Source organism: Vespa mandarinia, chromosome 2, assembly GCF_050613455.1.
Source record: "Vespa mandarinia isolate Hongniang chromosome 2, ASM5061345v1, whole genome shotgun sequence".
Taxonomy (NCBI): Eukaryota; Metazoa; Arthropoda; class Insecta; order Hymenoptera; family Vespidae; genus Vespa; species Vespa mandarinia.
The window spans coordinates 14610931-14635000 of NC_140811.1; the positions used below are offsets into that span (position 1 = coordinate 14610931).

Consider the following 24070-nt stretch of genomic DNA (forward strand, 5'->3'; position numbering starts at 1 on the left):
CTTTTATCCATTCCCTTTTTCGTCTTACATTAATGATATGTAGACGAGTTTCACCATATGTTCGGTGCATCATCTTTCTGAAGAATCTGGCGCATAAAGGATCACGCGTCGATCTTCCTTCCCTAAACATCGGTGATCACGCACAACATGAATGTTGGAAATTCGTCGAAAGTTAAGTGAGCCCTCAAGGGAGATGCATCGACGGATTTTTTCTTTTTTTTTCTTTTTTTCTTTTTTTTTTCTCGTCTCTAACGATTAGCAAATCTATCTCTTTGGGAACTATTGCGCATTCAATTTGTAAAGAATTAATCGATTTGCCAATTTTTTAATTAGAAATTTTTAATTGGAATCATCGAACGTTTTTCAGTATATACATATAGTAATCGTAAAAAATTCATTGGCATTGATAAAACATTAAGAAAAAAATTCTAGATAAGAGTATCGCTTGTAAACATTCGCGCGAATTATCTACAAAAAGAGAAGTCGATGGTGAATTTAAAGGATTTCAGGCTTGCGTGCATATGATTGCAGCCTCGAGCTGCCGGTCAGATGGCAATCCGCCGAAGGAAGAAGAGTCGGAATTTGAAAGTCGAAGGAGGAACGTCGCTCGGGAGTTTCCGATGCACTAGACTGCCTTCGAGCAATGCCTTCTTCTGGTGCTCCGGTGAAACGGAGCCCTTGCCGATAAAAACGTCCGGAGAACTCTGCGGGCGAGTGGTTTTGTTCAAGGCCTTCCACGATCCTGTCTAGATGTTCCGAGTAGTCGTATAGCTATCTATCTATGTAGCTCCTACGTATAAGCATATTGCGAAGATGAGAAAAGAAGAACGATTAGACGGTAGAATCGCTAGAGAAGAAAGATCGAGCTCGATCACGTTTTCGAAGGAGAAAGAAAAGGAAGGAGGAGGATGTGGATGAGAATGAGAAAGGAGAGAAGGAAATGTTGTTGTGAGAGAGGAGAGGAAGGACACGGTCCATTCGTCGGCGGGCTCCCCGGGATGATGGATGCACGTTAGCGCGGGAGTGTACGAAGACAAAGATCCTACGGATTTCCTCGCAGCGCGCGCAACGTGCATTAGTTCGCGTCGCTCCCGCTGCGCGCAAATTAGAGCCAAGAGAGCAGGAGCGTGTTGCGGAGCTCTTCTGCCGTAGCTTCTCGTGGCGCGGAACGAAGCAGGATGAAGAAACGACCAAGGGAGGAGAAGTGCCCGCGAGCTGGCCCACTCTGTGAGGGAGACAAAGATGAAGGAAAAAGAGAAAGAGAGAGAGAGAGAGAGAGAGAGAGAGAATGAGGAGGTAGGTGGAACGGAGGCGAAGCTGCGATGAACGACCGCAATCAACGCAACACCGCCCCGCGAAAATTGCCTGGAATACAGCTGGAATATATTATCCACACGGGTGTTCCATGAGGTGGCGTCCTCCTTTAGGTCAAGAGGTCAGAGCTGTGCAAGGTACACGGCCCGAAGGAAGAGAAGTGTGCCCATCGTGAACCAAGGCACTCATCAGACTTATAGTCGTATAGAACGGAGATGGAAAGAGAGAAAGAAAAAGAGAAAAGACCACCCTGATTTCGAAACTTTTACGATCTATAAATTGACCTTCTCTTCGTCAGTAATCATTTCCCGTAGAACTCGATATCATTTCTTTGCGAATATAGTCAAATAGATATGTGATTAGAGTTAGAGTTAGTTATTAATCGTTCTTTCGATGATTGATATTCCAAGCGTATCAAAGAAAAGAGCATAATAAGTACTCGGACAGTAGCGTATGGCAGCAGCATGAATGCGAGCCCTTTCGTAGAATAATCTCCGGTATCAATTTTCACGTTGGCTTTGCAAGGACAGCGAGGCGTAAATCATATCGCCACCGTATCTTCTCACTGCTCCCGAACAGCGTCGTTGTAAGATGAGTATTGCCTTCGTATTAGCAAAAGACTACCAAAAAGCAACGAAGCCTAACTGACAGACGAGATATTACGTCGGCTCATTATCGTGACGTATGGCAGCCGCCTGCTAACTTGTATGGAGAAGAAAAGGAAGAAGGGGAGACAGAGAGAGAGAGAGAGAGAGAGAGAGAGAGAGATATGCAGCTATACCTGTCGTTAAGCGAGCATCGATCGTCCGTGGGGTCCCCAGAGGCGATTTCTGTACTTCTAGTGGAATCCTTTATGGTCATAGTAATTTAAGAGCTCCGCACTTCTATCCATTCGTATCAGCTAATAGTCTTTCTCTCTTTTTATCAGCGAACTCATCGACGACATAGGCGCCATGAAAAATTTAACTCCTATCTATTTCCCTTTAAGTTAAGATATCTTTATTTATCTTACAAGTTATAACATTATTTTTGTTTAAATTATTAAGTAAATCTTAACAATTGGTAAAAGTTTCGATACGAAGGTGCTGAATGAAGGTGTCGAGGACATAAGATCGATCAATACGGGAAGATCGTAAACGGAGATTTCTCGCGGCCGCGAGTCTTCGCCGATTCGGGCGAAGACCACATTGCCGTCGACAACCATTCTCGTAGTGGAACACCATAAAACCATAAAGAGGACGACCTGTTAGCCGATACTTGTTTGGTACTGCCTCTTAACTCGTAGGTCGCGGTTTTGCAGATTTTGTTACGATTATTGTATCTTCGAAAGTGCTTATAAATCGGTCTCCCTTGAAAAATCATCAAAGCAAATAACTCCGTGAATAGGATAAAATATAAGTATCTAATCTTTTCACGTAGTTGATAAATACGATCGAATAAATAATAACAATCGATTATTGTCGTAATCGTAGAGGAAAGGAAAATTTTGTTCCTTTTACATTTTGTCTTTTACTTATTTATTTATTTATTTTTTTTATATATACATATATATATATATATATATATATATATATATATATGTATAATCATAACTCATTAAGGATCAAGTATCGATAGTCCCGAGAGTTCTCTCTTCGTCGACGATACGATATAAAGAAGGTGTACGTTTGGATCATACCGTGAGAAACTCGAAACCAGATACAATATCGTAGATAGTTCGATCGTCGTAGAATCTCAAGTATGTGAGAAAGGGCCCAAAGTGGAGTTTGTGGTTCTTTGATCGCGTGGGTGCTATGCATTCTAGGCGCACGTTTTTTTTTCTCTCTAGCTTTCGATCTCCGTTTCTTTAATAGGAAGTACAGAACATTCTTTCACAGGTGCAGAGATCTATTTCGAAGGAGGTCGTTGAGATTTTCTCTAAGGTTATTTTGAAAGAACTCAAGGGGATAGGACGAACGCGAACGGAAGTTCGATGTTAAACAGAATCCATTCCTTTTTAGATACGTTACTACACCCTTTTATATCAGCTATGAAATATAGGACGTATTTGTAGTTCTCAGAATTGAGACATGTCGTTTTCTATACGATCTAGGTATATGTGTGTATATATAAGTGAGTGTGTATGTGTGTGTGTGTGTGTGTGTATACCTGATTTTATTCAAATCATTTCGGAAAGACTCGATTTGTCCGATCTATTTGGAACGTCTAAATTTAAAATAGGACGAGTATATTTACGCTTGGGAATCTTTTAAAATATTGAACTAGTCGAAAATACGAGTTGAGCTAGTCGGTAGATGGAGGATGATAGACCGGAAGTCGTTCAATGATGAAGGAGAAGGAGAAGGAGAAGAAGGAAGAGGTGGTGATGGTGATGATGATAGTGGTGGTGGTGGTGGTGGTGGTGGTGTAGATCGATCCTTAGTTTTATGCACACGAGAATTAATGGCCAGTCGTTTATCACTCTCTTTACATGCGAAATACGAACGTATTTTCTATTAATTCCTTCCGTTCGTCGTATGTACGAGTTACTAATACAGAAGAAATTGGCACGTTCACATGCCCCGACAGTTACGTAGATGCAACGAGGTCACGCAATACGGCCACAATTATCAAACGAAACGGATGTTGTATCTGTTCCCCGTCTCGTCTTAAGATTATTTCGTTGAATCACTTTTTGAATAAGACTCTTCCCCGAACGATATTTCCTACGATAAATATAAGCTACGTCTCCGATGTATAATTATATTTTTCCAAGCAAAAGAAATGCTTCGTTAACGGACGAATCAACAACCTGAGTAAATTGAAATATGAAAAATTGTGATATGTCTGGTACCAATTTAATCTTGATTGAGCAATTCTCATTGCTATTTACGTTGCCACTGTACGATCAAAAGCACATAATCATCTTACGATCTTACGATCTTTCTTTTTTCTTTTTTATTTTTTTCTCCTTTCTCTCTCTCTCTCTCTCTCTCTCTCTCTTTTTCTTCCTCGGACGTTTCGTAATCAGCTACTTTCAAAAAAATATCTATAATGCATACTTAATCAGAAATAAATAATATTTAATAATCATATGAGAGTATACAACGACAGATGTTACAGAATACGAAATAAGTTTGTTTTTGAAAAAATGCCTTTGAAAGGCATAAGGTACGGTAGGGGTAATTCCATTAAACGGTGTATTTTCGTACGACGACAAACCGAAAGCAAATTCTCCTCGTTATTAACGCCGGAAGATCGATAGTTAATTAGACTGAGTTCGAGCGTTTCGAAGAGGCGCGAGGCTCGTACGAGCCAATGCGTCGGTGAGAGCAGCTGTTTCGAGGGAAGCAGGTGAATCTTGCTACCGTTCTTGAGCCCTTGGTAAAAGAACTCTCTACAATGTTTACCCGATGCTGGGCCAATTGGCATCGTGCGCCCTTAATGACATATCCAACCCCTTACCGAAGGATCAGCCGACGCGTTACCTTCGAAATTCCTTTAATTGCCGACACGCGACTTTTATTTATTGTCCTGAAAAAGGACCGTATCCTATCTTTCCATGGATATTCGATCGTTAACAAGGTGGACGGTAGTTTCTTTTTTTTGTTTTCTTTTGCTTTTTTGTTCAGTTTGTTTGTTTTTTTTTTTTTTTATCACCGATACTAAAATTAAATGAGAAAATAGATAATTCGATTAGTACGAAGTATATATTCAATTATTAATTATTTGTTATTAATAAGGATAGATATTTATCGATTACAATGATAATAGAATTAGAGATTTTTTACGTGATACCAAAATCGCATATTTCTTAGCTTAGACCCGCGTCGGTGAACTTTAAAAAGAATTTCAATTAATCATCGAAACATTGCGCCATCAATTAGTTCCTTATAGGTTACATCGTTAAAGTGTACTTCTTGAGTAATCTCCGGGTAACAATCCGAATGCCGAGATACCCTTAATCACTACGGATTAGCGGTGTCGGTGCTCGATTTCTCAGCGAACAAAGCGTCGAATTAACGGCGGCTGGCTTTAAAAGATCTCTCTCTCTTTCTCTAACTCTCTCTCTCTCTCTCTCTCTCTCTCTCTCATTCACATTCTCTTTCTCTTTCTTTCTCCCTTCCAAGCAAAACCGATGAAAGAGAGAGAGAGAGAGAGAGAGAGAGAGAGAGAGGGAGAATACAGAAAAAGAAATAAAGGAGAGGAGGATTCCCGTATAACGCAAACTCGCACGCCGGCATCTCGTTATCAGCGTATTGCCGATCGCGGGAGCATTTCGCGGTGATACGCTCCTTCTCCAACTTCTCCTTTCTCTCTTTCTCTCTCTCTATCTTTCTTCTTCTCTTCCTCTTCCTTCTCTTTTTCACATCGAAAGAGAGAAAAAGAGAAAGAGAGAGATAGTTAAGATGGAACGAGGACGACGAAGGATACGAAAAGAAAAAGGGAGGAGAACGTCGCGGATAGTCGGGTTAAGGTAGATCAAAGGGCGCCGGCAATAATTATAGAAATATGCGCGTTGATGCGTGCCGCCTTGTCGGGTAATCCCCGAAAGGGGGTTGCGAACCTCCTCCTCCACCTTCTCTTACTCCTTCTACTTTCCTCATCCTGCTTCCACTCTTACAGCCGTTGTCGCTGCCGCGCACTGGATGTTATCGGACCTCCTCGTTCCTCTGTCGGTAATACAGTTATTTATTCGCCACTTGGTATCGTTCTGTAATCTATAAACACGCTGTTCCTTCCCCTACTTGTTTCTGTCTCGCTCGAAAATTACTACTACTATTACTACTACTACTACTACTACTACTACTACTACTACTACTATTACTACTACTACTACTATTACTACTACTACTCTACTACTACTACTACTACTACTACTACTACTACTACTACTACTACTACTGCTATTACTATTACTATTACTATTACTATTACTACTACTAATACTATTACTACTACTACTTTTACTACTACTACTATTACTATTACTACTACTGCGTTATAACTATTACAGCTCTTGCGTATACAGTATCGTGAAAGTTAAAGTCGAGAAACGCGATTTACTCACAACACAGCTGCGTTTGCTTTATGCAGGAGTTCCTCTTTCTCCACCGAACCAAGTACGACTGCTCTCCGCTATAATTGCTCGCATTTTTCATATTCTGTCAACCCGGTGGATTCGGATCGCGAGCAACAGAACGATATTTTCAAACGTTCTCTGCCGTTCATTATCGTTTATCTGTCGTTATACATCGACGGTCGTAACGATATTATGTATGAAATATATAAGTTCCCCGATTTGTAAGATTTTACATTGATATTAATCGTAATATGTAACATTTAAAATCGTTTTAATCAAATAAAGTATCAAGTAAAGTAGATCGTAAAATGTATTTTTTAATTAAAAAAAATCTTTTACTATCAAAAGAAAATAATTTATTTTCGCGTCTTAGTTTGAGAAATATTTTTGGGAACTTTTTTATATGATGCAAATTCGTGCGCAACGGATGACCCAGTTTTCGTCCACGCGCTCGACGACGTATGTACGAACAACAATTATATTTGGCGTCTACAGGGTAGAGTCGAGGAGAAAGAGAAAGGGAAAAAACGAAAGAGAGAGAGAGAAAGAGAGAGAGAGAGAGAGGGAGAGAGAGAGAAAAAAGAAAGAAAGAAAGAAAGGGAAAGAAATGGGGGAGAGAAAACGTACCAATATTAATCACAGGCATGCCACGGAGGACGATCCTCGTGACAAATGCGAGACACGGTGCAATCGCTTGAATTTCGACGAGGCATCCAAAGTGCAAACGTTGCCAATGCTGTTTTGTTATACGCAACTTAGTATGCTCTGACAGATCTCCGTACTTTGGACATTGAAAGAGTTCCTCGTATCGATATTCAATCGACATCGTAGAAATACTATATGAAAATATCTATACCACGTACCTCAATAAAATTTCTCTCTTCTATCTTTACTTAAGTATTTCGCATAATTTTTTTATTTCACATAAAGTCAAATAAAAGTGAAGAATCTTCGGGAGAATCCGCGGGTAATAACTCGGCACCAAGAGCGGAAAAACATGATTCGTCTAACCGCACATCTTTCATCTCTTGTGGACATCTTTAGACGCGGTTACGTCGGCGGATCATGAATTTTCCTCCGTTTCTCTCATTACTCAAAACGTTAAGCTACGAAGGTGACAGGTGTCGCACGGATTCGTAATGCAGAGGAGGATTTCGCGTGGACGTAATTCTTCGCTTGGCGCGGGTGGAGAAGCGAGAGAAACGAAGACAGACAGGCAGTAAGAGAGAAAGACACTTTGGTAATGCATATAACGGGTGACGTCCTAAATAATGTTCACTCGTACCAGAGTCACGGGCGTTGCGTTGATACGTGGCTCGGATTACGTTTCGTAAACCGCATTAAATCACCGTCCGTCTACACCAACGACGACACGTACGCGTCACTCGAATGGCGAGAGATTCCTTCTGTCGTTCACGAACTTCTTCTCGTCCTTTTCGTCCTATTCGTTTCGAGCTTGTCCGCACTTTCTCATTCTCCATTTTGGAGTCGTTTGGTTCCTTAGAAGAGATCACGTACAAGAAACGCTCTGTTATAACAAGCTTTTAAATAAAATGGAAAAACTTTGAGGAAATGTATTTCATCTGAATGGTATTTCAGGTCCGACAGAAATGATAGTTTTCCGCAGGATGTAAGAATATAATAACTTGCAATTAGTGACAGATTGGAAATTCTAACCTGCTATTATAAGCTGTTGCGACATATTGCATGTGTTCATGCGTTTGGAGAATGTCTTCGATCGGAAATAAAGGTATTGAACATTTACAAAAACTAACGACGATATGGAAGAATGTTATTTCATGGCACACGCTCTTTTAATAAGCAACAACGTTTTAATATATTACTAAGCATTAGAAATATTTATACGTGTTATCCATTTACAAAGCATGAAACGGCAATTTAAGCCGTTGTGGAAAATTATAGAGTATAAAAGACATTATAGTTTTGCAGATATTGTTAAATGTTACATGAATTCTTATCTCGTTGTTATATACGATACGCACGATCGTTTTGTACGATATTATTTATTGAAAAATAGAATATAGAATAATTAGATACATTTTAATATATACCTGTGCATAATAATTTAATATGTACGATGATTTTTATCGAATCAATAAAAATAATTTAACAAGAGATTATTTTATTACCGACAATAATCTCTATAGTAATTTGTCACGATCGAAGAAGAGAAACTAGAGAGTCAACTAATATCGATTCGATTGACGCAACGAAGTAGAAACATAAGGGAACGCGTTTTCTCGTATTAGAGGTCGTCAAAGTCGCAGATGTTTGCGTAACTCTCGGCAACTCGCATCCTGATGCAGAGGGGAATGTAAGATCGATGTAAGTCAATATCACGTATCGCGGAATGGAGACGTGCGCGAATTAATCATAGTGTTTGCGGGATATATATATATATATGTATAGAGAGAGAATGAGAGAGATCGTCATGCCATCGTCTTGGCTACCGTCGTAGAAACGCGTAAGAAGAAAGTAAAGAATATTTGATTATCTGATCGGTGAATTACGAGCGATCGTGCCGATAAGTTCTCCAAGTTTGAATTGAAAATTTATATACTTACATTTATTCGGCATAGTTCGGCTTACTACTTGGAATATCTGGACGATACGATATCATTCATTATCACCTTAGGCATTTATCCATAGCGAAGAGTAAAAGTAAATGCCGGCAAAGGGACGAAACAAACGGAAGAAGTCCTTGGAATCATCGACCAGGTGGTACAACGGAGTTTAATTAAGCACGTAAAGGGGGGTTTCTTCGTACCCTTTGCGCTCACAGTGAGGGTCGATCCCATACACTATAACATAAGTACTATATATATATATATGTATATATATATACATATATATATTGTATACATACTTTGGTATCATGTTGGTACACACGTACCTTACTACTCCCGTAAGAGAACGTGGTACCCATATAGCCAGGTATCGTAAGCGCGATAAATCTCAGGAGTCAGGTGGACGATGGTCATCAGGCAGTCTCCACGTGTAAGAGCCAACTCTGAGTGGAGAGTGCCGGGTTTTAAGCTCGTTCTCATGATGCCCGACGGTCTAGCGACGACCCACGACCCTGCTGGCCACAACTTACCGCAAGATACACCCGCAATGCTTTCTACGATCCTCGATGGCATTCTTGACCCGACAGACCGGCCTGGAATACGCAATTCCGTCGGTCGGCTCGTTCACGACCTGACTATGACTATGAAGACGATGTGGACAACGACGTGAACGAAAACAGGAACTGTGCTTTTTGCATTTGTTCAGTATCTTTCAGTTTCTTCCTGCTTGTCAAGAAATAAATAGTATAAAATGAAGAACGAGAGAATAGAAAATTAGATATATTAGAGAGAGAGAGAGAGAGGGAGAGAGAGAGAGAGAGAGAGAGAAAGAGAGAGAAAGAGAGAGAGAGGGAGAGAGAAAGAGAGAGAATTATTAATCTGAGATTAATTCGCGTCGTTGCTAAAAAGCAGCGTGTTCTTGAATAATTATATGTTAAAGCTAAGGAGCGAGGTAAGAACAATGGGTGGTCGGTAGACATCGATCTTCGAAACAGCTTTTGTCGTAGGATAAAGAAAGAGCGCGTAGAATGATAGGGACAAAGGGATTCTCCAGACACGATATCGCACCGCAATCTTGTCACATTCCTAATGATCACAAGAATTGTAAGCCGGTGATTGTAAGATATCGAGAGGCAAGTAGACGCCCGTCGAGCGAGATGCTATCTCGATTACAGACTGTACAATGGTAAACATATTAATTAATATACGTCTTCTACGAATATGAGAGAACTTGGAATACAAAGAAAGAAGAAAAAGAAGAAAAAAGAAAAGTGAAAGAAGAAAAGGTATACATGTGTATTCCATTGATGTTATAATCATTTTTTAACGTAGGAAGTAATGTTTTTTTTTAAGTTTAGAAATAAGTTTCTTAGTGACAAAACTTGTATCGATAACAGGACAGAGAAAATAGAAAGAAAAAGAGAGAGAAAGAGAGAAAGAGAAAGATTGAGTTAGGTACTATTTTTTAAGCAGCCTCTTGTCAAGAGATCCAATGTTTTCTATTCTTCATTTCTCGCAAAAGTCTTAAGAAAAGATACGGATGGTAAGTACACGATGGTAAGTCGTCGGTCACAGAACAAACATTATGCTAATATTTGTTCAATATTTGGCCGGTCCACGTGGGTGTCGTCTAGGGTCGCCCACGCAAGCGCGTCTTTCGTCGAAAGGAGCAACGTAAACGACGTATTATACGTCAGTAAAGCGACGAAGCTGGATGCTCCTGCAGGTGGCTATGTTTCTCTTTCCATTTACGTTTTCTTTTTTTTCTTTTTCTTTCTCTCTTCTTATCTTTTCTTTTTACCTATTTTTCTTTATTTTTTTTGTTTGTTTTTTGTTTTTTTTCTTTTTTTTTTTTTTTGGTTTTTTTTTGGTTTTTCTCTTCACATTATTTTTCCATTCTTCTTTTGCCTTTATTATACGGTAAACAAAACATTATTTCCAGTGACCACGCGCACGTGCCACGGGTGTCTATCATCTTGTATCATCAACTTTTATTCTTCGAAAGGTCGACGCTTCGTAGTTTCCTCATGGAAACTTATACGAGTGACTTTAAAAGCTTCTAACCGGTTGGCCCTTGCAGGGGATTCTTTGAATCCAAACTCGCTTGATATCTTGAGCGATTATCGTAATAGCTATTCGCACACGTAATTACTATAATCATCGTTTAAATAACAGTGTCATCATTGATCATCAACATATATTATTCCTATTGCATTTCAATTAGTTATTTATGTATCCGTCTTCTTACACGACTTTAAATATTCTGTCTCTTATATTCTCTCCTTTTTCTCTCTCTCTCTCTCTCTCTCTCTCTTTCTTTCTTTTTTTCTTTTTCTATTATTCTTTTCTATTTTTTTTTTCGTCAAGAAATAATAGGAGTCGAATTATCTATAAAATGAGGTGAACGACGACGATGACGACGACGACGACGATTGTATCGGCTCGTATCTGTTCCTCGTAATGCAATACAAAGGCGAGTAACAGCGATAAGAGAAGTCAAACCTGGCCTTTTGTCGTTCTCGATCGATGCCCATACGTCGGTTTCGCGAGAGTCGCACGTGCGATCGTGTAGGTGGGATGTGATTTAATATAAACGTCCCAGTCGTTTATAGCTAACTTGGCTTTTCTTGATCCGCTCGCGACGCGGCCGCATATCGCCCCCGTCATTGTGAAATCGTGTATTACATCTAGGCGCATAGAAGGCGAGCTATCGACGCCTCGATTATGCACCTAATGGGCCACGCTCTCTCGTTGCCAAGCATGTTTACCGACCGGTCGATTTATCGATCGCTATTAGAATCGATCGCATTGATGCGTCCTATCGTAAATTTCCATCGTGATCGATCGCACAATCGTTTTGCTCAAACTCTCTATACCTTGGTACGTACCTCCCTATTAGTTTAGTTTTATCTCATTCATTCGGGAATTTCTTTCCTCATTCGTTCGTATAATTTTTAACTAATGATATTTTGATCGATGATCGATATTCCACGAACGTTTTAATAAAGTAAAGACAATAATAATCGTTAATACAACTTTTTGCGATGTATAATATCGTTAATCGTTTTTATCGTTGTTTATTCGTAACGTTTTCATTACATGGTATGCGATAATAAATCGATGGTGTATATATACATATATATATATATATATATATATATATATATATATATGTGTTCTACCAACGAGAGTTACAATCCAGTCTATCGTTTCTCATAAATCACCCGGTATAATGTAATAAATTAAACGGCCTTTTGTATATATATATATATATATATATACATATATATGGCAATTACATATTTATCTATGTTGTATATCTAACTTGTTCTTAAAGAAATGTCCGCTTAAATAGGTGTCCATGCTATTTATCGCTCGTAGAAATTCATTTGGCCATAGTAGCTTCGACAAACAAGCGATAATTAGGCTCTTTTCAATTAGCAATCCACCGTGTAAATTTTATAATTTTATTTCCCTTTAAAAGATATTTCTCAGACGTTGAAACGTTACTAGTTCGTATATAATAGAAACAATGCCAAGCCTGTGTGTTCCAGAATCTATTTCTTTTCTACTCTTCAATTTTCTTTTGCATACGAGATAGGATAGACGCATTCCATTGATGCCACCCGCGAATAAAGTCATTTATAAATACCCATCGACTTGTCCATTGTTCTCGTCCTATGTTACTACGTGATTTGTAACAATTAATTTATGATTTGTTTCGTCTTTGATTCTTCAATGGAAAAACGTAGACGGACAGAAGCACTCCATACATTATTGCCTTTTGCTCTTTTTGAGACACCTACGCATGCATCTTTGTATCCATACTTTAAACCGGTACTCACTTGGTCCGCCGTTCGTGAGAAATTCTCTTCGGTGGATTTTACTTACTAGGTACTTCTTTACTTTACGTGTTTTATCGTCTCTTGTATTAATTTGCGAAAGAATTAACGACGTCATTTCTTTATTTTTTTTTGTCTTTCTTTCTTTTTTTTTTTTTTTTGGACTCGTAACCAACATATATCTTCATGAGAATGAACTTTTTGTATATCTATTTATCTCATTTCTATTTCTTGCCCGTTAAATGTGACTTAAGGAGAAACAAATTTATCACATTTCTCGTTAAACTACGAAGAGAGTTTTTTCTTTCTTTCTTTTTTCTTTTTCTTTTTTTTTTTCTTTTTTTTTTTCTTTTTTTTTTGTAAAAATCTTACGTCCTAAGTATATTGAAAGTTTTCTGAAAGGGATGCTGCGTTGGGAAGAAAACAGAAGCGAGAAAACGAAAGTAGAAACTTTTGAAATTAATGAGAGGCTAAAGTTCAATGAAGTACGAAGAGACCGTGCATATTACGATTCATTAATTTCTCTTCTTCATCGTGACAACATAATTATTATATACGAGAGCGATAACATTCGAATTTTTTTTTTTTCTTTACCATTAAAGGTCTAAACTTTTACTGATATTTGACGGATATAACGAGTTGTTAAAATTTTTTACGCAGAATCATTTGTCTTGACATATAAAGTGAAATTAATCTAAGGAAACTACGAAAAATAATCTGAAAACCTATTATTAGACAAAAGGAAATATCCGGGCATTCGTAGGAAGCAATTTCACCAACGCGATTTATCATTAACCAATCACAAAAAGGGCAAACCATTGCAAAATCGCTTTCTAAACTCAAATGGTTTAAATAATCCATCATAAACATCGGACACGTTTGTTATTTCAAAAAATACACAGGATACAGTTATGTTCCGGTAGCTTTAAACATTTCTCGCCTCTTATTATCCTTTCCGGTATAATCCTCATCCGCTCATCTCTTTTTCTCGTGGAAATCGATTTATGCCGCAGCATTTCGAAGTATAGTGGAACAATCTTATAAAGAGTAGTATATTCGAGTGTTAAAAAAAAAAAGAAGAAAAAAAAAGAAGAAAAAAAAAGAAAAAAAAAGAAAATAAATAAATAGAAAAAAAGGTAAAAAAAGAAAAAAATGTACATAATAAATTTCAAGATATCGGAATGTATTTTATTAAACATTTCAAAATGCAATATACAATATACATTTATGCATTAGTACTTTATAATTAATTTATTAATTTATCGTCACACAAAATCACTTCAATATGATATAAAATCTTTCAGATTGAGCAAGAACGACGTTATCGCTTAATTTTTTCTTTCCTTCGATCGTCAACACCTCGAAGAAAGGTCGAATGTCCTTTAAACGTCATCCTTTAGCTCGTACGTCTTTCAGTGTGTCAGCAATAGCAGCACGGTAACCTCGTCGATCGTCATAGATCTTAGCGGGTAACTGCCGATCGCAAGAGATCTTTCGATCTATCCAATATCTCATGGATCGTTTCTCGTCGGTCTCTTTAGTCGTCGTCGTCGTCGTCGTCGTCGTCATTGGCTTTCATCGTTGTGGCTCGTTGTGCTCGGTTTCGCGCAAAAAGTCACGTCGAACGCGGCGACGATTCACATCCCGTCATTCCTTTCGCCAACGAACGATGAATCTCACGGAGATTCCATCCGTGAATTCCGGTTTTCCGTGCAAACTCGGGGAACGACGGGAGGATGAGAAATATGGGAGAAAGAGGGAAGGCGGTACTAAGGCAAAAGCCTCAATGGAATTCGCGTAGGCGATTAATTCATGAGGGTGGAAAATTAAGAGCACTTCTACCGATTACATCGCCGCGATGTAATTAATCTAAGGATCGGTGACAGATTCAGCGTGCACCTTCGATAAATCCGTTTCGATCGCGATATTAAGAAATTGTCGCTCGTCTCGAGTAAGGACATCGCCACTCCCCGATTGCCAGTGGTTATCTCTCTTTGGATTTTCACATTTATGTCTCTACATTACCACTAATCTTTATACAATTTCCGTTTAAACGAGAAATTAATTGTTCCTATCTATTCCGTATCCATCAAAATATATTTAAAACGAGTTATTTATCTATAGACATGGTCGATGACTATTTCGAAAAATTGTTTAAATATTTTTCTGAGTTACATTAATGTTGTATAAAAATGCAAATAATCGAATATAAGATCGAAATGGATGAAGATATTCATCAAGCACGATCGATATTATCGATCTTTATCGAGAGATAACAAGTATGACGGAAGAAAAGGATCGATTCGAGAAAGTTCGAAAAGGGTGCGTTTTCGAGATCGCATGCCGATCAATAATTACTCAAATCCTTCCCTTGCGTCACCCTTTCGCGTTCCAACGTTTTCGTGGTCGTTCTCGAAGGATAAAAGTAGTTATAGCGATGCGAAAGCTGGCTAAAAATGCGACTGCGCTATCCAAGAGCGGGAAGAGTGGGCCCGCGGCGAATTTCATACACGATAAAATATACCGCTCGAGCATCGAATCCAATTAATCAACGTTAATTACGGGCGCGGGGGCAGTCCCGGTTCGAACGAGGACGATTAATGAGTAATTGATTTCGATCACGCCACTCGCCGCCGACCGGGAAAAGGGCTCGCCGAAGCGCGTACGACCCGACCGATCGTAAATTTTCTCTTCCACGTTGGAGCTTTACGCTCCCCGAGCATGCTCGTACACTTAACGGTGTGCGAAAAAGTCGACGAAGTAGTAGAAAGAGGAGACGAAAGATGATCTTTTCTCTCGCCGATCGTTATCTGCCTTTTACGCATAAAGCTCGCCTTCATTTTTATCCATATTTTTTATTCATTTTTATCTTCTTTTTTCTTTTTTTTCTTTTTTTTTTTTTTTTTTTTTGGTTTTTTTCTTGTTTTTTTCCTTTTGTATGTCTGCTTATTTGTATTTCTTTCTTTCAATTTCTTTTTCTTTTCCGCAATATCATAATTTTTCTTTCCTTCTTCTTTTCCATAAATGACGAGGCATGTTCAGTGGACGTTTTAACGAAACGTTCTTTCATTACCCAGGTAAAATGTTCGATCTTAGCCACATAATGGATACACGGGTAACTTGACTAATCCTTTTCTAATCTTTTTTTGATCGATAAGGATCGTAAAGGAGGATTTCGAACGGTACTCCTCTCCCGAAGAATAAAGCCTGCAAATTTGCGTTAACGAGCGTAACTTTGCTACAACAAGTAGGTAATTAGGACTAATTGACACTTCGTCTATGAGATAGTAGATGCAGTCGAATAACTTTCACGCTTCGTGAACGTGCGTTCGATGCGAAATAAGCGTGACTTCCTTGATACCTTGCCGAGGTAAGGAAATCATTTAGCTTTCTTTTCTACGACCGGAGCTTTGTCAGAAAAGTTTCGTTTCGTTCGGAATAGAGAAAAAGACAGGAGATACTCTCCCGATGATTAACCGTTTTCACTATATCTTCGGCGACCTCCGACGAGACTAATCTTTTGGTCAACGCGAATTATCGACCGAGAGAAAGAAAGACAGAGAAAAAAGGCGACGTTCCTCCTACCTACTTCGATTAACGACCTTCCTCCTAACCTGACTCGCAGTAATTCAAATTCGAAGGAGGTCGAGAGCCCCGCTTCTACCTATGTATATGAAAATATGTTAATAATATATAATTGTACGTCCATGTATATATGTATATATATATATATATATATATATATATATATATACACATACGGATTGCGTGCGAGCGCGAAGCTCGAAAGTATTCATTTTTCGTTTTCTGCTTCTTTTCGCTTCGCTCTTCGAACTCCACCTGGATTTTGCTTCGTCCTCGTTTCTTTCTTCTACCTGCTCATTCACTCTTTTTCTCTCTCTCTCTCTCTCTCTCTTTCTCTCTTTCTCTCTCGTTTCTCATGAGTGCGAATCCTCGACGAAGCGTGAAAACGAACAGCAGCAACGGCAGCTTCGCGAAATCGATCCTAATTTCGCTTCGAAATCACCTGGCTGGGATTTCAATTAATTTTACGATTTACGCATAAGCCCTCTTCGTTTCTCGTCTTCGCGAATGAGATATAAGAGTTAAGAACAATTGATTCGACCGACCTTGCTCTTTGTTCTACGATGAATTTTATTCGATCTGTATTAGCATTTTACGAGTACCTATCACCAATGTCATAATATTTTCCATGATTATTTTTCTCGAACGAATTAACCGTGATAGGTAATTAATAAATTTTTATCTCCTTTCAAATATATATATATATATATATATATATATATATATATATATTTTTTTTTTGTCGAGCGCGAGTTCATAATCAAATTTTATTCTTTCGTCACTTCTTTAAATACGTGTAAATTCTTTTTTACGGCTTAAACGGTATGGCCAGACGAAACTCTGACAAATTAAGTCCTCTTCATTTGCAATGCCTTCGCGCTTAATTCGAAAAGATGTTAATGAAAGGACCAACGAACGACGAAGTCCTATCAGTCCTGTTATCGAAACTCGTTCGTATTTTACACATCGCATCTTCTCTCTCTCTCTCTCTCTCTCTCTCTCTCTCTCTGTCTCTCTGTCTCTCTGTCTCTCTCTTTTTCCTTCTGTCTCTTCCACGATTTCTCGAGAGTCAATCGAAGTGTCTGTAGTTACTTACGTACGTACCGTCTACGGGTCTTTAATCGAACAGTGGACAAGCGCTTAATTAATTAACGCTGGATTCACGGTTCGTGGGACGTTCACTCTGGGCAAGGATCTGTCGATCAAACGATCGATTCATCGATCGATAACCGAGCGTCGTAGACGCCGCGAAAAGCGCTGAGTTGTGATTACATTGTTTGGAGCTGAATAGAGCCGTCTGTATAGTGCATGGAGGCATTGTGAGTTACCCGAAGAACTTGTTGCTCTGCCTTCTCTCTCTCTCTCTTTCTCTTTCTCTCTTTCTCTCTCGATCCTTCTTTCTCTTCGCCTTTCTATCTCTTTTACCTTCTCGCACGGCTGTTCGATTTATACTTTATATAAATACAAGAGCCGTAACCCGGTGGTTCCGTGCGAACGGTTACCGGTTCTACGTAACGAAAGACATCCTCTCTCTCTTAAGACTCTCTTCAGAAAAATGATATCATTGAATTATACGACGAACGTGAGTTTAGTGCCTATATAATGCGGTGTATCGTATACAACGCCGTGGACGCCGTTCGATTGTACGCGGTTGCTTGGTTGCTACACCTGGAAAAAGTTCGAAATGTCTTCTCACCTTAGACGGTAAAAGGAGGAACAAATATTTTACGGCGATAGCGTCATAGAATTCAATTAGTTTGAAAATCGCTCATAGAGATTATCCGTTGATCCGATATGGTAAATTCTACGCAGGTCTTGCAATTATTTCTACCGTTAAAATCATGTCTATCGTCCTGTCAAATCAATTGATCGTGAACATTCAGATAAAATAGAATAGAAAATATTGCGTTTCATAAGATACGTGTGTTTTTCTATGCATATATATGTATCTGTAGAAATGTATATGTAGATAAAATCAAATGGATAATACAAACAGTTATAAGAACTCCTAACAAAAAGTTTCGATTCGATATGATTTGTTTTGGTAAAAAAGGTAAATACTTTTTTGCATCTGTAATCTGTAGTATGTACATACATATATATACACTAAATGAATGAATATATAATATAAACGTCACTTTTTATTTGTATACCATACAACATGTATGTTTTACAAATTATTTTTATTATCGAATGATTTTATATACTTACAATATTGTATATACTTTTGACCTAATTTCTGGGAGAACATAAAAAATAATGTATTTACCGAAAGAAGGCCTTACGATATCGTTCTGAAGAGAGTCGAGTCGATCGAAGCGTTATCGACGTGAAAGATCAGCTGGTACGGTTGGGTTCGTCGTTAATTAACGATGCAAATGCGATTCGCAACGGTGCTAAAGAGGGGCCGGTGTGCAAAACTTTGTCGTCGTTTTCCTTCTTGTTGTTGTTGTTGTTCTTATCGTCGTTGTCGTCGGCGACAACGACGACGACGAGGACGACGACGACGTTCGACCGCCTACACCTCGTAGCGAAAAAAGGATATCTTTTCCTATATACTTTACGTTCTTATATATACTTGTTAAAACTCGAACGCAACTCGCAGGTGTAAGGGCGAGCACGGGCCGCCCTTTTTCGGTCACTCTTTCTTCCACCGCTTTTGAATTCTCAATCGTATCGCCAGCAGCATCGGAGAAACCGCTTAATTGCGGGTCCAGATAAGTAATTATCGATGTTATTTCCTGTTAGGTGAGTCCCTGACGTATCCGGGGTGCCAGCTGCTCCATTGGAAGTACTACGATGAGGACAACGACGACGACGACGACGACAACGACAACGACGACGAATCGAACTTTGTTTCTTGGTTCCGTCGAATGCACTGGCGATGCTTTCGAAAGATATCCAACTAACGGGTGATACGTGAGATAAACGATGCGAGACAGGTACTTAAATTGAATTTTTAATAAGCCTATCTACGCACATCAATCTACTTATATATCTACTTATATCTATTTTCGATCGAGCTCTCTGCGTAATTTCTACCGGTTTCCATAAATACGGAACTACGGTATGTCATTAAATATGTTACTTTGTTAAACAAAAAGTTTGACTAACGAACTATCTCGAATCATTTATTCGTACCAGGTGTACGAGTAATTTCTTTTTTAGATACTAGTAAGCTCGTAATTTATAGTTCACAAAAGTAATTACACACAACGTTGCTAGATAGGTTTCTATATAATGTTAATACTAAATTTTTCCTCGGGAAATCATGACGCACTAGATGCGGGCGCCGTCCAGGCCGCTCTCGTTTTCCTTCAACGACTTCCTGCATTTGCCCCGAAGTCGAGCATTAACGAAATTGCATGTAAGCAAGACTCTAACTCTCTATGACTTTCCGATTTTTTATCGATCCCTTTTATATACCCTCATGACTATAATAAAATTTCCAGTTTGATGTGAAATATTAAGAGAGAACTCTTACGATGAGTTTTGCTTATGGACAAGGGAAACCAGTCTTGACAGGAGTTTGTCTCGTTCAAGGACGAAAGTAATTAACTTTTCGAGAGTTGTTTCGCTCCTTGGAATCATCGGCCAGCTCCTACGACTTCCGATCGAAGGGTATAAGGAGCTTGCGATTAATCTCTTGAGATTTTCTCCCGTGAAAAGACTTCATGGTACGAGCGACGTGATTATCGGTTAACGTGCGTTATCATTAAAGACTATTCTGCGATGGTACGAGTACACGTAGTAGTAGTGGGATATATCTGTGGTCCGGCAAAAGAAAGAGCGTGTACCAATCTCTCGCGGCTTCATAAAACTGGCCGTGTGTCCGGTAATAACGTGCGAACGCGCTATCCATCAGTCGGGACAAAACAGTTAAGCGGTCGTACGCCTCGCAGGAGAAAGAGAGAGAAAGAGAGAGAGAGAGAGAGAGAGAGAGAGAGAGAAGAAGAGAGAGAAGCGATAATGAACGTCCGTGACTCATACCGGACATCTCTGGACATAAGGCTGAGAAAAAGTTTGTCGTGGATCTTTTCGTGTAACTTGAAGAAGGTCTTGACTTTAATAGAAAAAAAAGAAACAAAAGAAAAAAAAAAAAAAAAAACAAAACAAAAAATACAGAAAAAAAAACCAAATTAAAGAGAAAAAATAGATCATTTTTTTTTCCTTTAGATTTTCTATCGCTATTGATTAGGAAGGATATCGTAAGAGCAAGTAAATGATGAAGGTCCGAGCTGTTCGTCGTTAATGTTTTCGAGTAATTGGAGCGACCGAGATCGCCACCTGCTGATTCGATATCGTTGTCGTTGCGTAGCTTAATTCGAGTGCCCAGTAGTTTGAAGTCCATATCGGTCAACCGGATCGTTCCGTATTAAAGTCCGTTTTATGTGGTCCGGCCTTATTAACCGGTGAAGGTGGTGACTAATTAAATTTCTGAAGTTGTGGACTAGATTAGGTGCGTTCACACGAATCCATTCGTGATGATTTGCTTTTTCTCTTTTGGTTTGTTCCGAAACTCACATACATACGTATAAACTAACACGAATTATTTTTCTTGGTAATACTGACCAAACTAACTCCGGGATGTCAGAGGGATGAACGTGACATAAATCTACCTTAATGATATCACACGTAACGCGCAGGGCGACGTTATCTTCTGTTTCAGTACACGCGAGAACACGTGAGAAGACACCTCGCGATCCCCTTTCATAACATCGCGATCGTCCAAGAAAGATTCTATCGTCCAGTTTTTCTCCAAGTTCTTCCTGCCTGTTCTCGTGGTCATTTAGAAGAACTCACTTCGTCGTTGACCCCTCTCGCCTGACCTCGCCCTTGAACAACGGTGAAATCTCCCTCTTCCTTTCTCTTTCTTGTAACTCCTTTTAACTCTTTCCGTATTTGGAAGATTCATTCCTTCGCAATTTAACGTGGTTTTAATCGTCGAAAAGATTCTCCAAGAGTTCTAACCTCGAGTAATTCCATCTTTCGATAAATTAATGATAGATATTTAAAATCTTTAAATTAATTATAAAATGGAATCAATTAAAGAAAGAGAAAGAGAGAGAGAGAGAGAGAGAGAGATTTGAATAAGAAGAAAATAGCAAAAGAATAATGATTCGATTTAAATAATATTCATAAATTTGTCAATACAATTTCTTCTCGATCTATCTATATTGTGAAAGATTTTTTTCTACCCGACGAATAATCTTTGAAAATTATCCTGCTTTCAATTTGTATCTCGCTTCTTATCTGTCTCATCTGTTGATGCTTCTTATCTGTCGACGATACGCATAGGTACATATTTCGATAGTTATGTCTCGTTAAATAATAAATATGATCTTATTACCAAGCAAAATTAACGAAAAGGCCCACCTTTCTCTCCCCTTTTTATCTTATCGTTATTTCGACCCTTGCGACACGTACATTTCTTTTCAACCGACGAAGAGCTAACATAACTAACATAAACGAGTTCCAGCGTTAACTCGAACGGAGAATTCGTTACGCTCAGGGTGGCTCGGAAGCAACAACCTTGAATTTCATATAATAGCCACAATCGTCTATCACGTTCTTCCTGTATTCCATTTCATAACTTATATGTATGTGTATATATGTATTTTTTTTTTTTTTTTTTTTTTTAATTGGGTTTCGTAGTATTTAAAGAAGAACAAGATTTCATATGAAAGCGTAGAGGAGTTCATTGGTATTCTTATAAACTATGTGGGTGGCAATTTTCAAGGACGTTTCTTTAAAAGAATGTAGATCGTAATAATAATCTTGATGGGCTCATTAACCAGAAGAATATAGTCGAGATCCCTGTCGGCTTTTAGGATGGCATTATTAGGTGAGATAATAAGTATATATTATGAAGAGCACAAGTGAACGGGTACGTAAGACATAATGCATGGCCGAGTACTCGTTATCGTTCACAATGGCTCACATGCTGTGTTCCCGAAACTACTGACTGGCCAGTCCGAATCAAAAACTACCGATCATCAGCGTTATTTCATTGGAAATGAAAAGAAAGAAAGAAAAAAAAAAGAGAGAGAGAGAGAGAGAGAGAGAGAGAGAGAGAAACGTGGAAGTAAAACGCAGGGATATTTATTTTATCGAGTAATCGATCGTTGTGTAAAATGACTGAGAAAGTATTTTAGAAAAGTTGTAAGGATGTTTACGTAGAACATTTATTAAAGTTATTCGATCGATCAATCATGATTTCTCTGTTTCAATAGTCAAGCTTGATAAAGTCCTTATACTCGTATGGATATGACTTTATTTACCGGTTTTCATTTCACAAAGCCTGATAAAAATTGTAGATCTTAAAGATACGACGGAATAACTTTCGGAGGTTTCACTACGAGCATCTATTATTCTTTTTTCTCATCTTCGTTGTCAGAGGACGGCGGACCCTCCGCAGAGAATCGTTGTATAACAGGTGAAATTCATGCGGTTGGTCGTAGCGGAATAAGAGAAGAAAAAAGAAAGAAAAAAAAAAAAAGAAAAAAAGAAAAAAGAAAAGAAGTATACGTTTTGATAGGGAAATCACCGTTAGATTCGCATTAATATCGAGTGACGGATTCTCCGGTAGTGTCACGGCTACTTTCAAAAAGGAAGGAAGAAAGAGAGAGAAAGTCTCAAGGAAGAATAGAGAACACTTAGATCGGTGTATTGTGATCGCACACGGGACCCTGCGGGACGTCCGAACGGTACCGGGAATCGGCAGGCTCTTTCTCAGTGGGGACCGGTAAATACCACTAATCACTTCTCGATCCTTTCTAACCCGCCTTGACCTCTCTCCTCGAAGAGTTATGGTCGTTGGTTTTATTCAGACTACCTTCGCCAGGACCTCGACCCTCGTTCGCGCCTGAAAGTCGTGCCAATGCACCGCGAAAAGCCACGGGAGAAGACCAGGAAGGTTTCGCTCGCTTCCTTTACGATCTTTGAAAAAGCAACGATTCGTTTCGCGACTCACCGAGAAAGGTGAGCCTAAGAACGAAACACGCCAGTGTTTCCTTCATTTTCAGGATAGAGGAAAACGTAAATACGAATGGGTTGCCTTTATGCAACGCGGCACGAAATTTATGTATGATTTGACATTTATTATCAAACGGGACGACGTTACAAGGAATATTGAAAATTGTAAAAATAATTTGTAATGGACAGGATCGTGAAGATCGTAAAGATCACAATTTTTATATCTTCTCTTGATCGTCGGTAAACCCTGGATCACTTCCAAGGGTAGATCGACTTTGATCGGTACTCTCGTTATCGCATTTCTCCTTCCAGTTCTTCTTGAAACAACATACAACATCTTTCTGACGTTGTTCCTGTCGTTCGACTGGAATGTCGCTTTCCAAAGTGTACACGTTCTTTGCTCTCTTAGCAATGCACCTGCACATTTCCCCGGATGTCCCGATCGTGCTCCTAGTATTACTTCTGTCCTTGCTCCTTCGAACACTTCTATATTTTCTCTTCTTTACCTTCTCTCTACGACGTTGTTTCTTAGCTCGTCTCTTTCCGGGTTTCTCTCCTAGCTCATCTTTTCCTATTTGCAAAACGTATTCCGCTATTCCGTTCAATTTATAATGGCCACGATTTTTATCCAATATACCGCTGTTCAAGCCACGTTTCAGGGCGGCTTGCATCTGTCGAATAAAAATGATCTTTATTTACCCGAA

At 38.9% G+C, this 24070-nt stretch overlaps 1 protein-coding gene and 1 long non-coding RNA gene across 4 annotated transcripts in view; one reads left to right on the forward strand and one right to left on the reverse strand.

Moving 5' to 3' along the window:
* LOC118439904 (uncharacterized) overlaps window positions 1-24070 on the forward strand; it is an 82200-nt gene that overhangs the window by 46542 nt on the left and 11588 nt on the right. For both annotated transcript variants that reach the window (XR_014983868.1, XR_014983869.1), the window contains exon 2: window positions 19140-19333. This is a non-coding gene — a long non-coding RNA (uncharacterized LOC118439904). The remainder of the gene's footprint in view (window positions 1-19139; window positions 19334-24070) is intronic.
* LOC118441928 (uncharacterized) overlaps window positions 23553-24070 on the reverse strand; it is a 21968-nt gene continuing 21450 nt past the window's right edge. For both annotated transcript variants that reach the window (XM_085665041.1, XM_035866984.2), the window contains exon 3: window positions 23553-24037. In XM_085665041.1, the coding sequence (XP_085521167.1) occupies window positions 23585-24037 (453 nt within the window). In that variant the 3' untranslated portion in view covers window positions 23553-23584. The remainder of the gene's footprint in view (window positions 24038-24070) is intronic.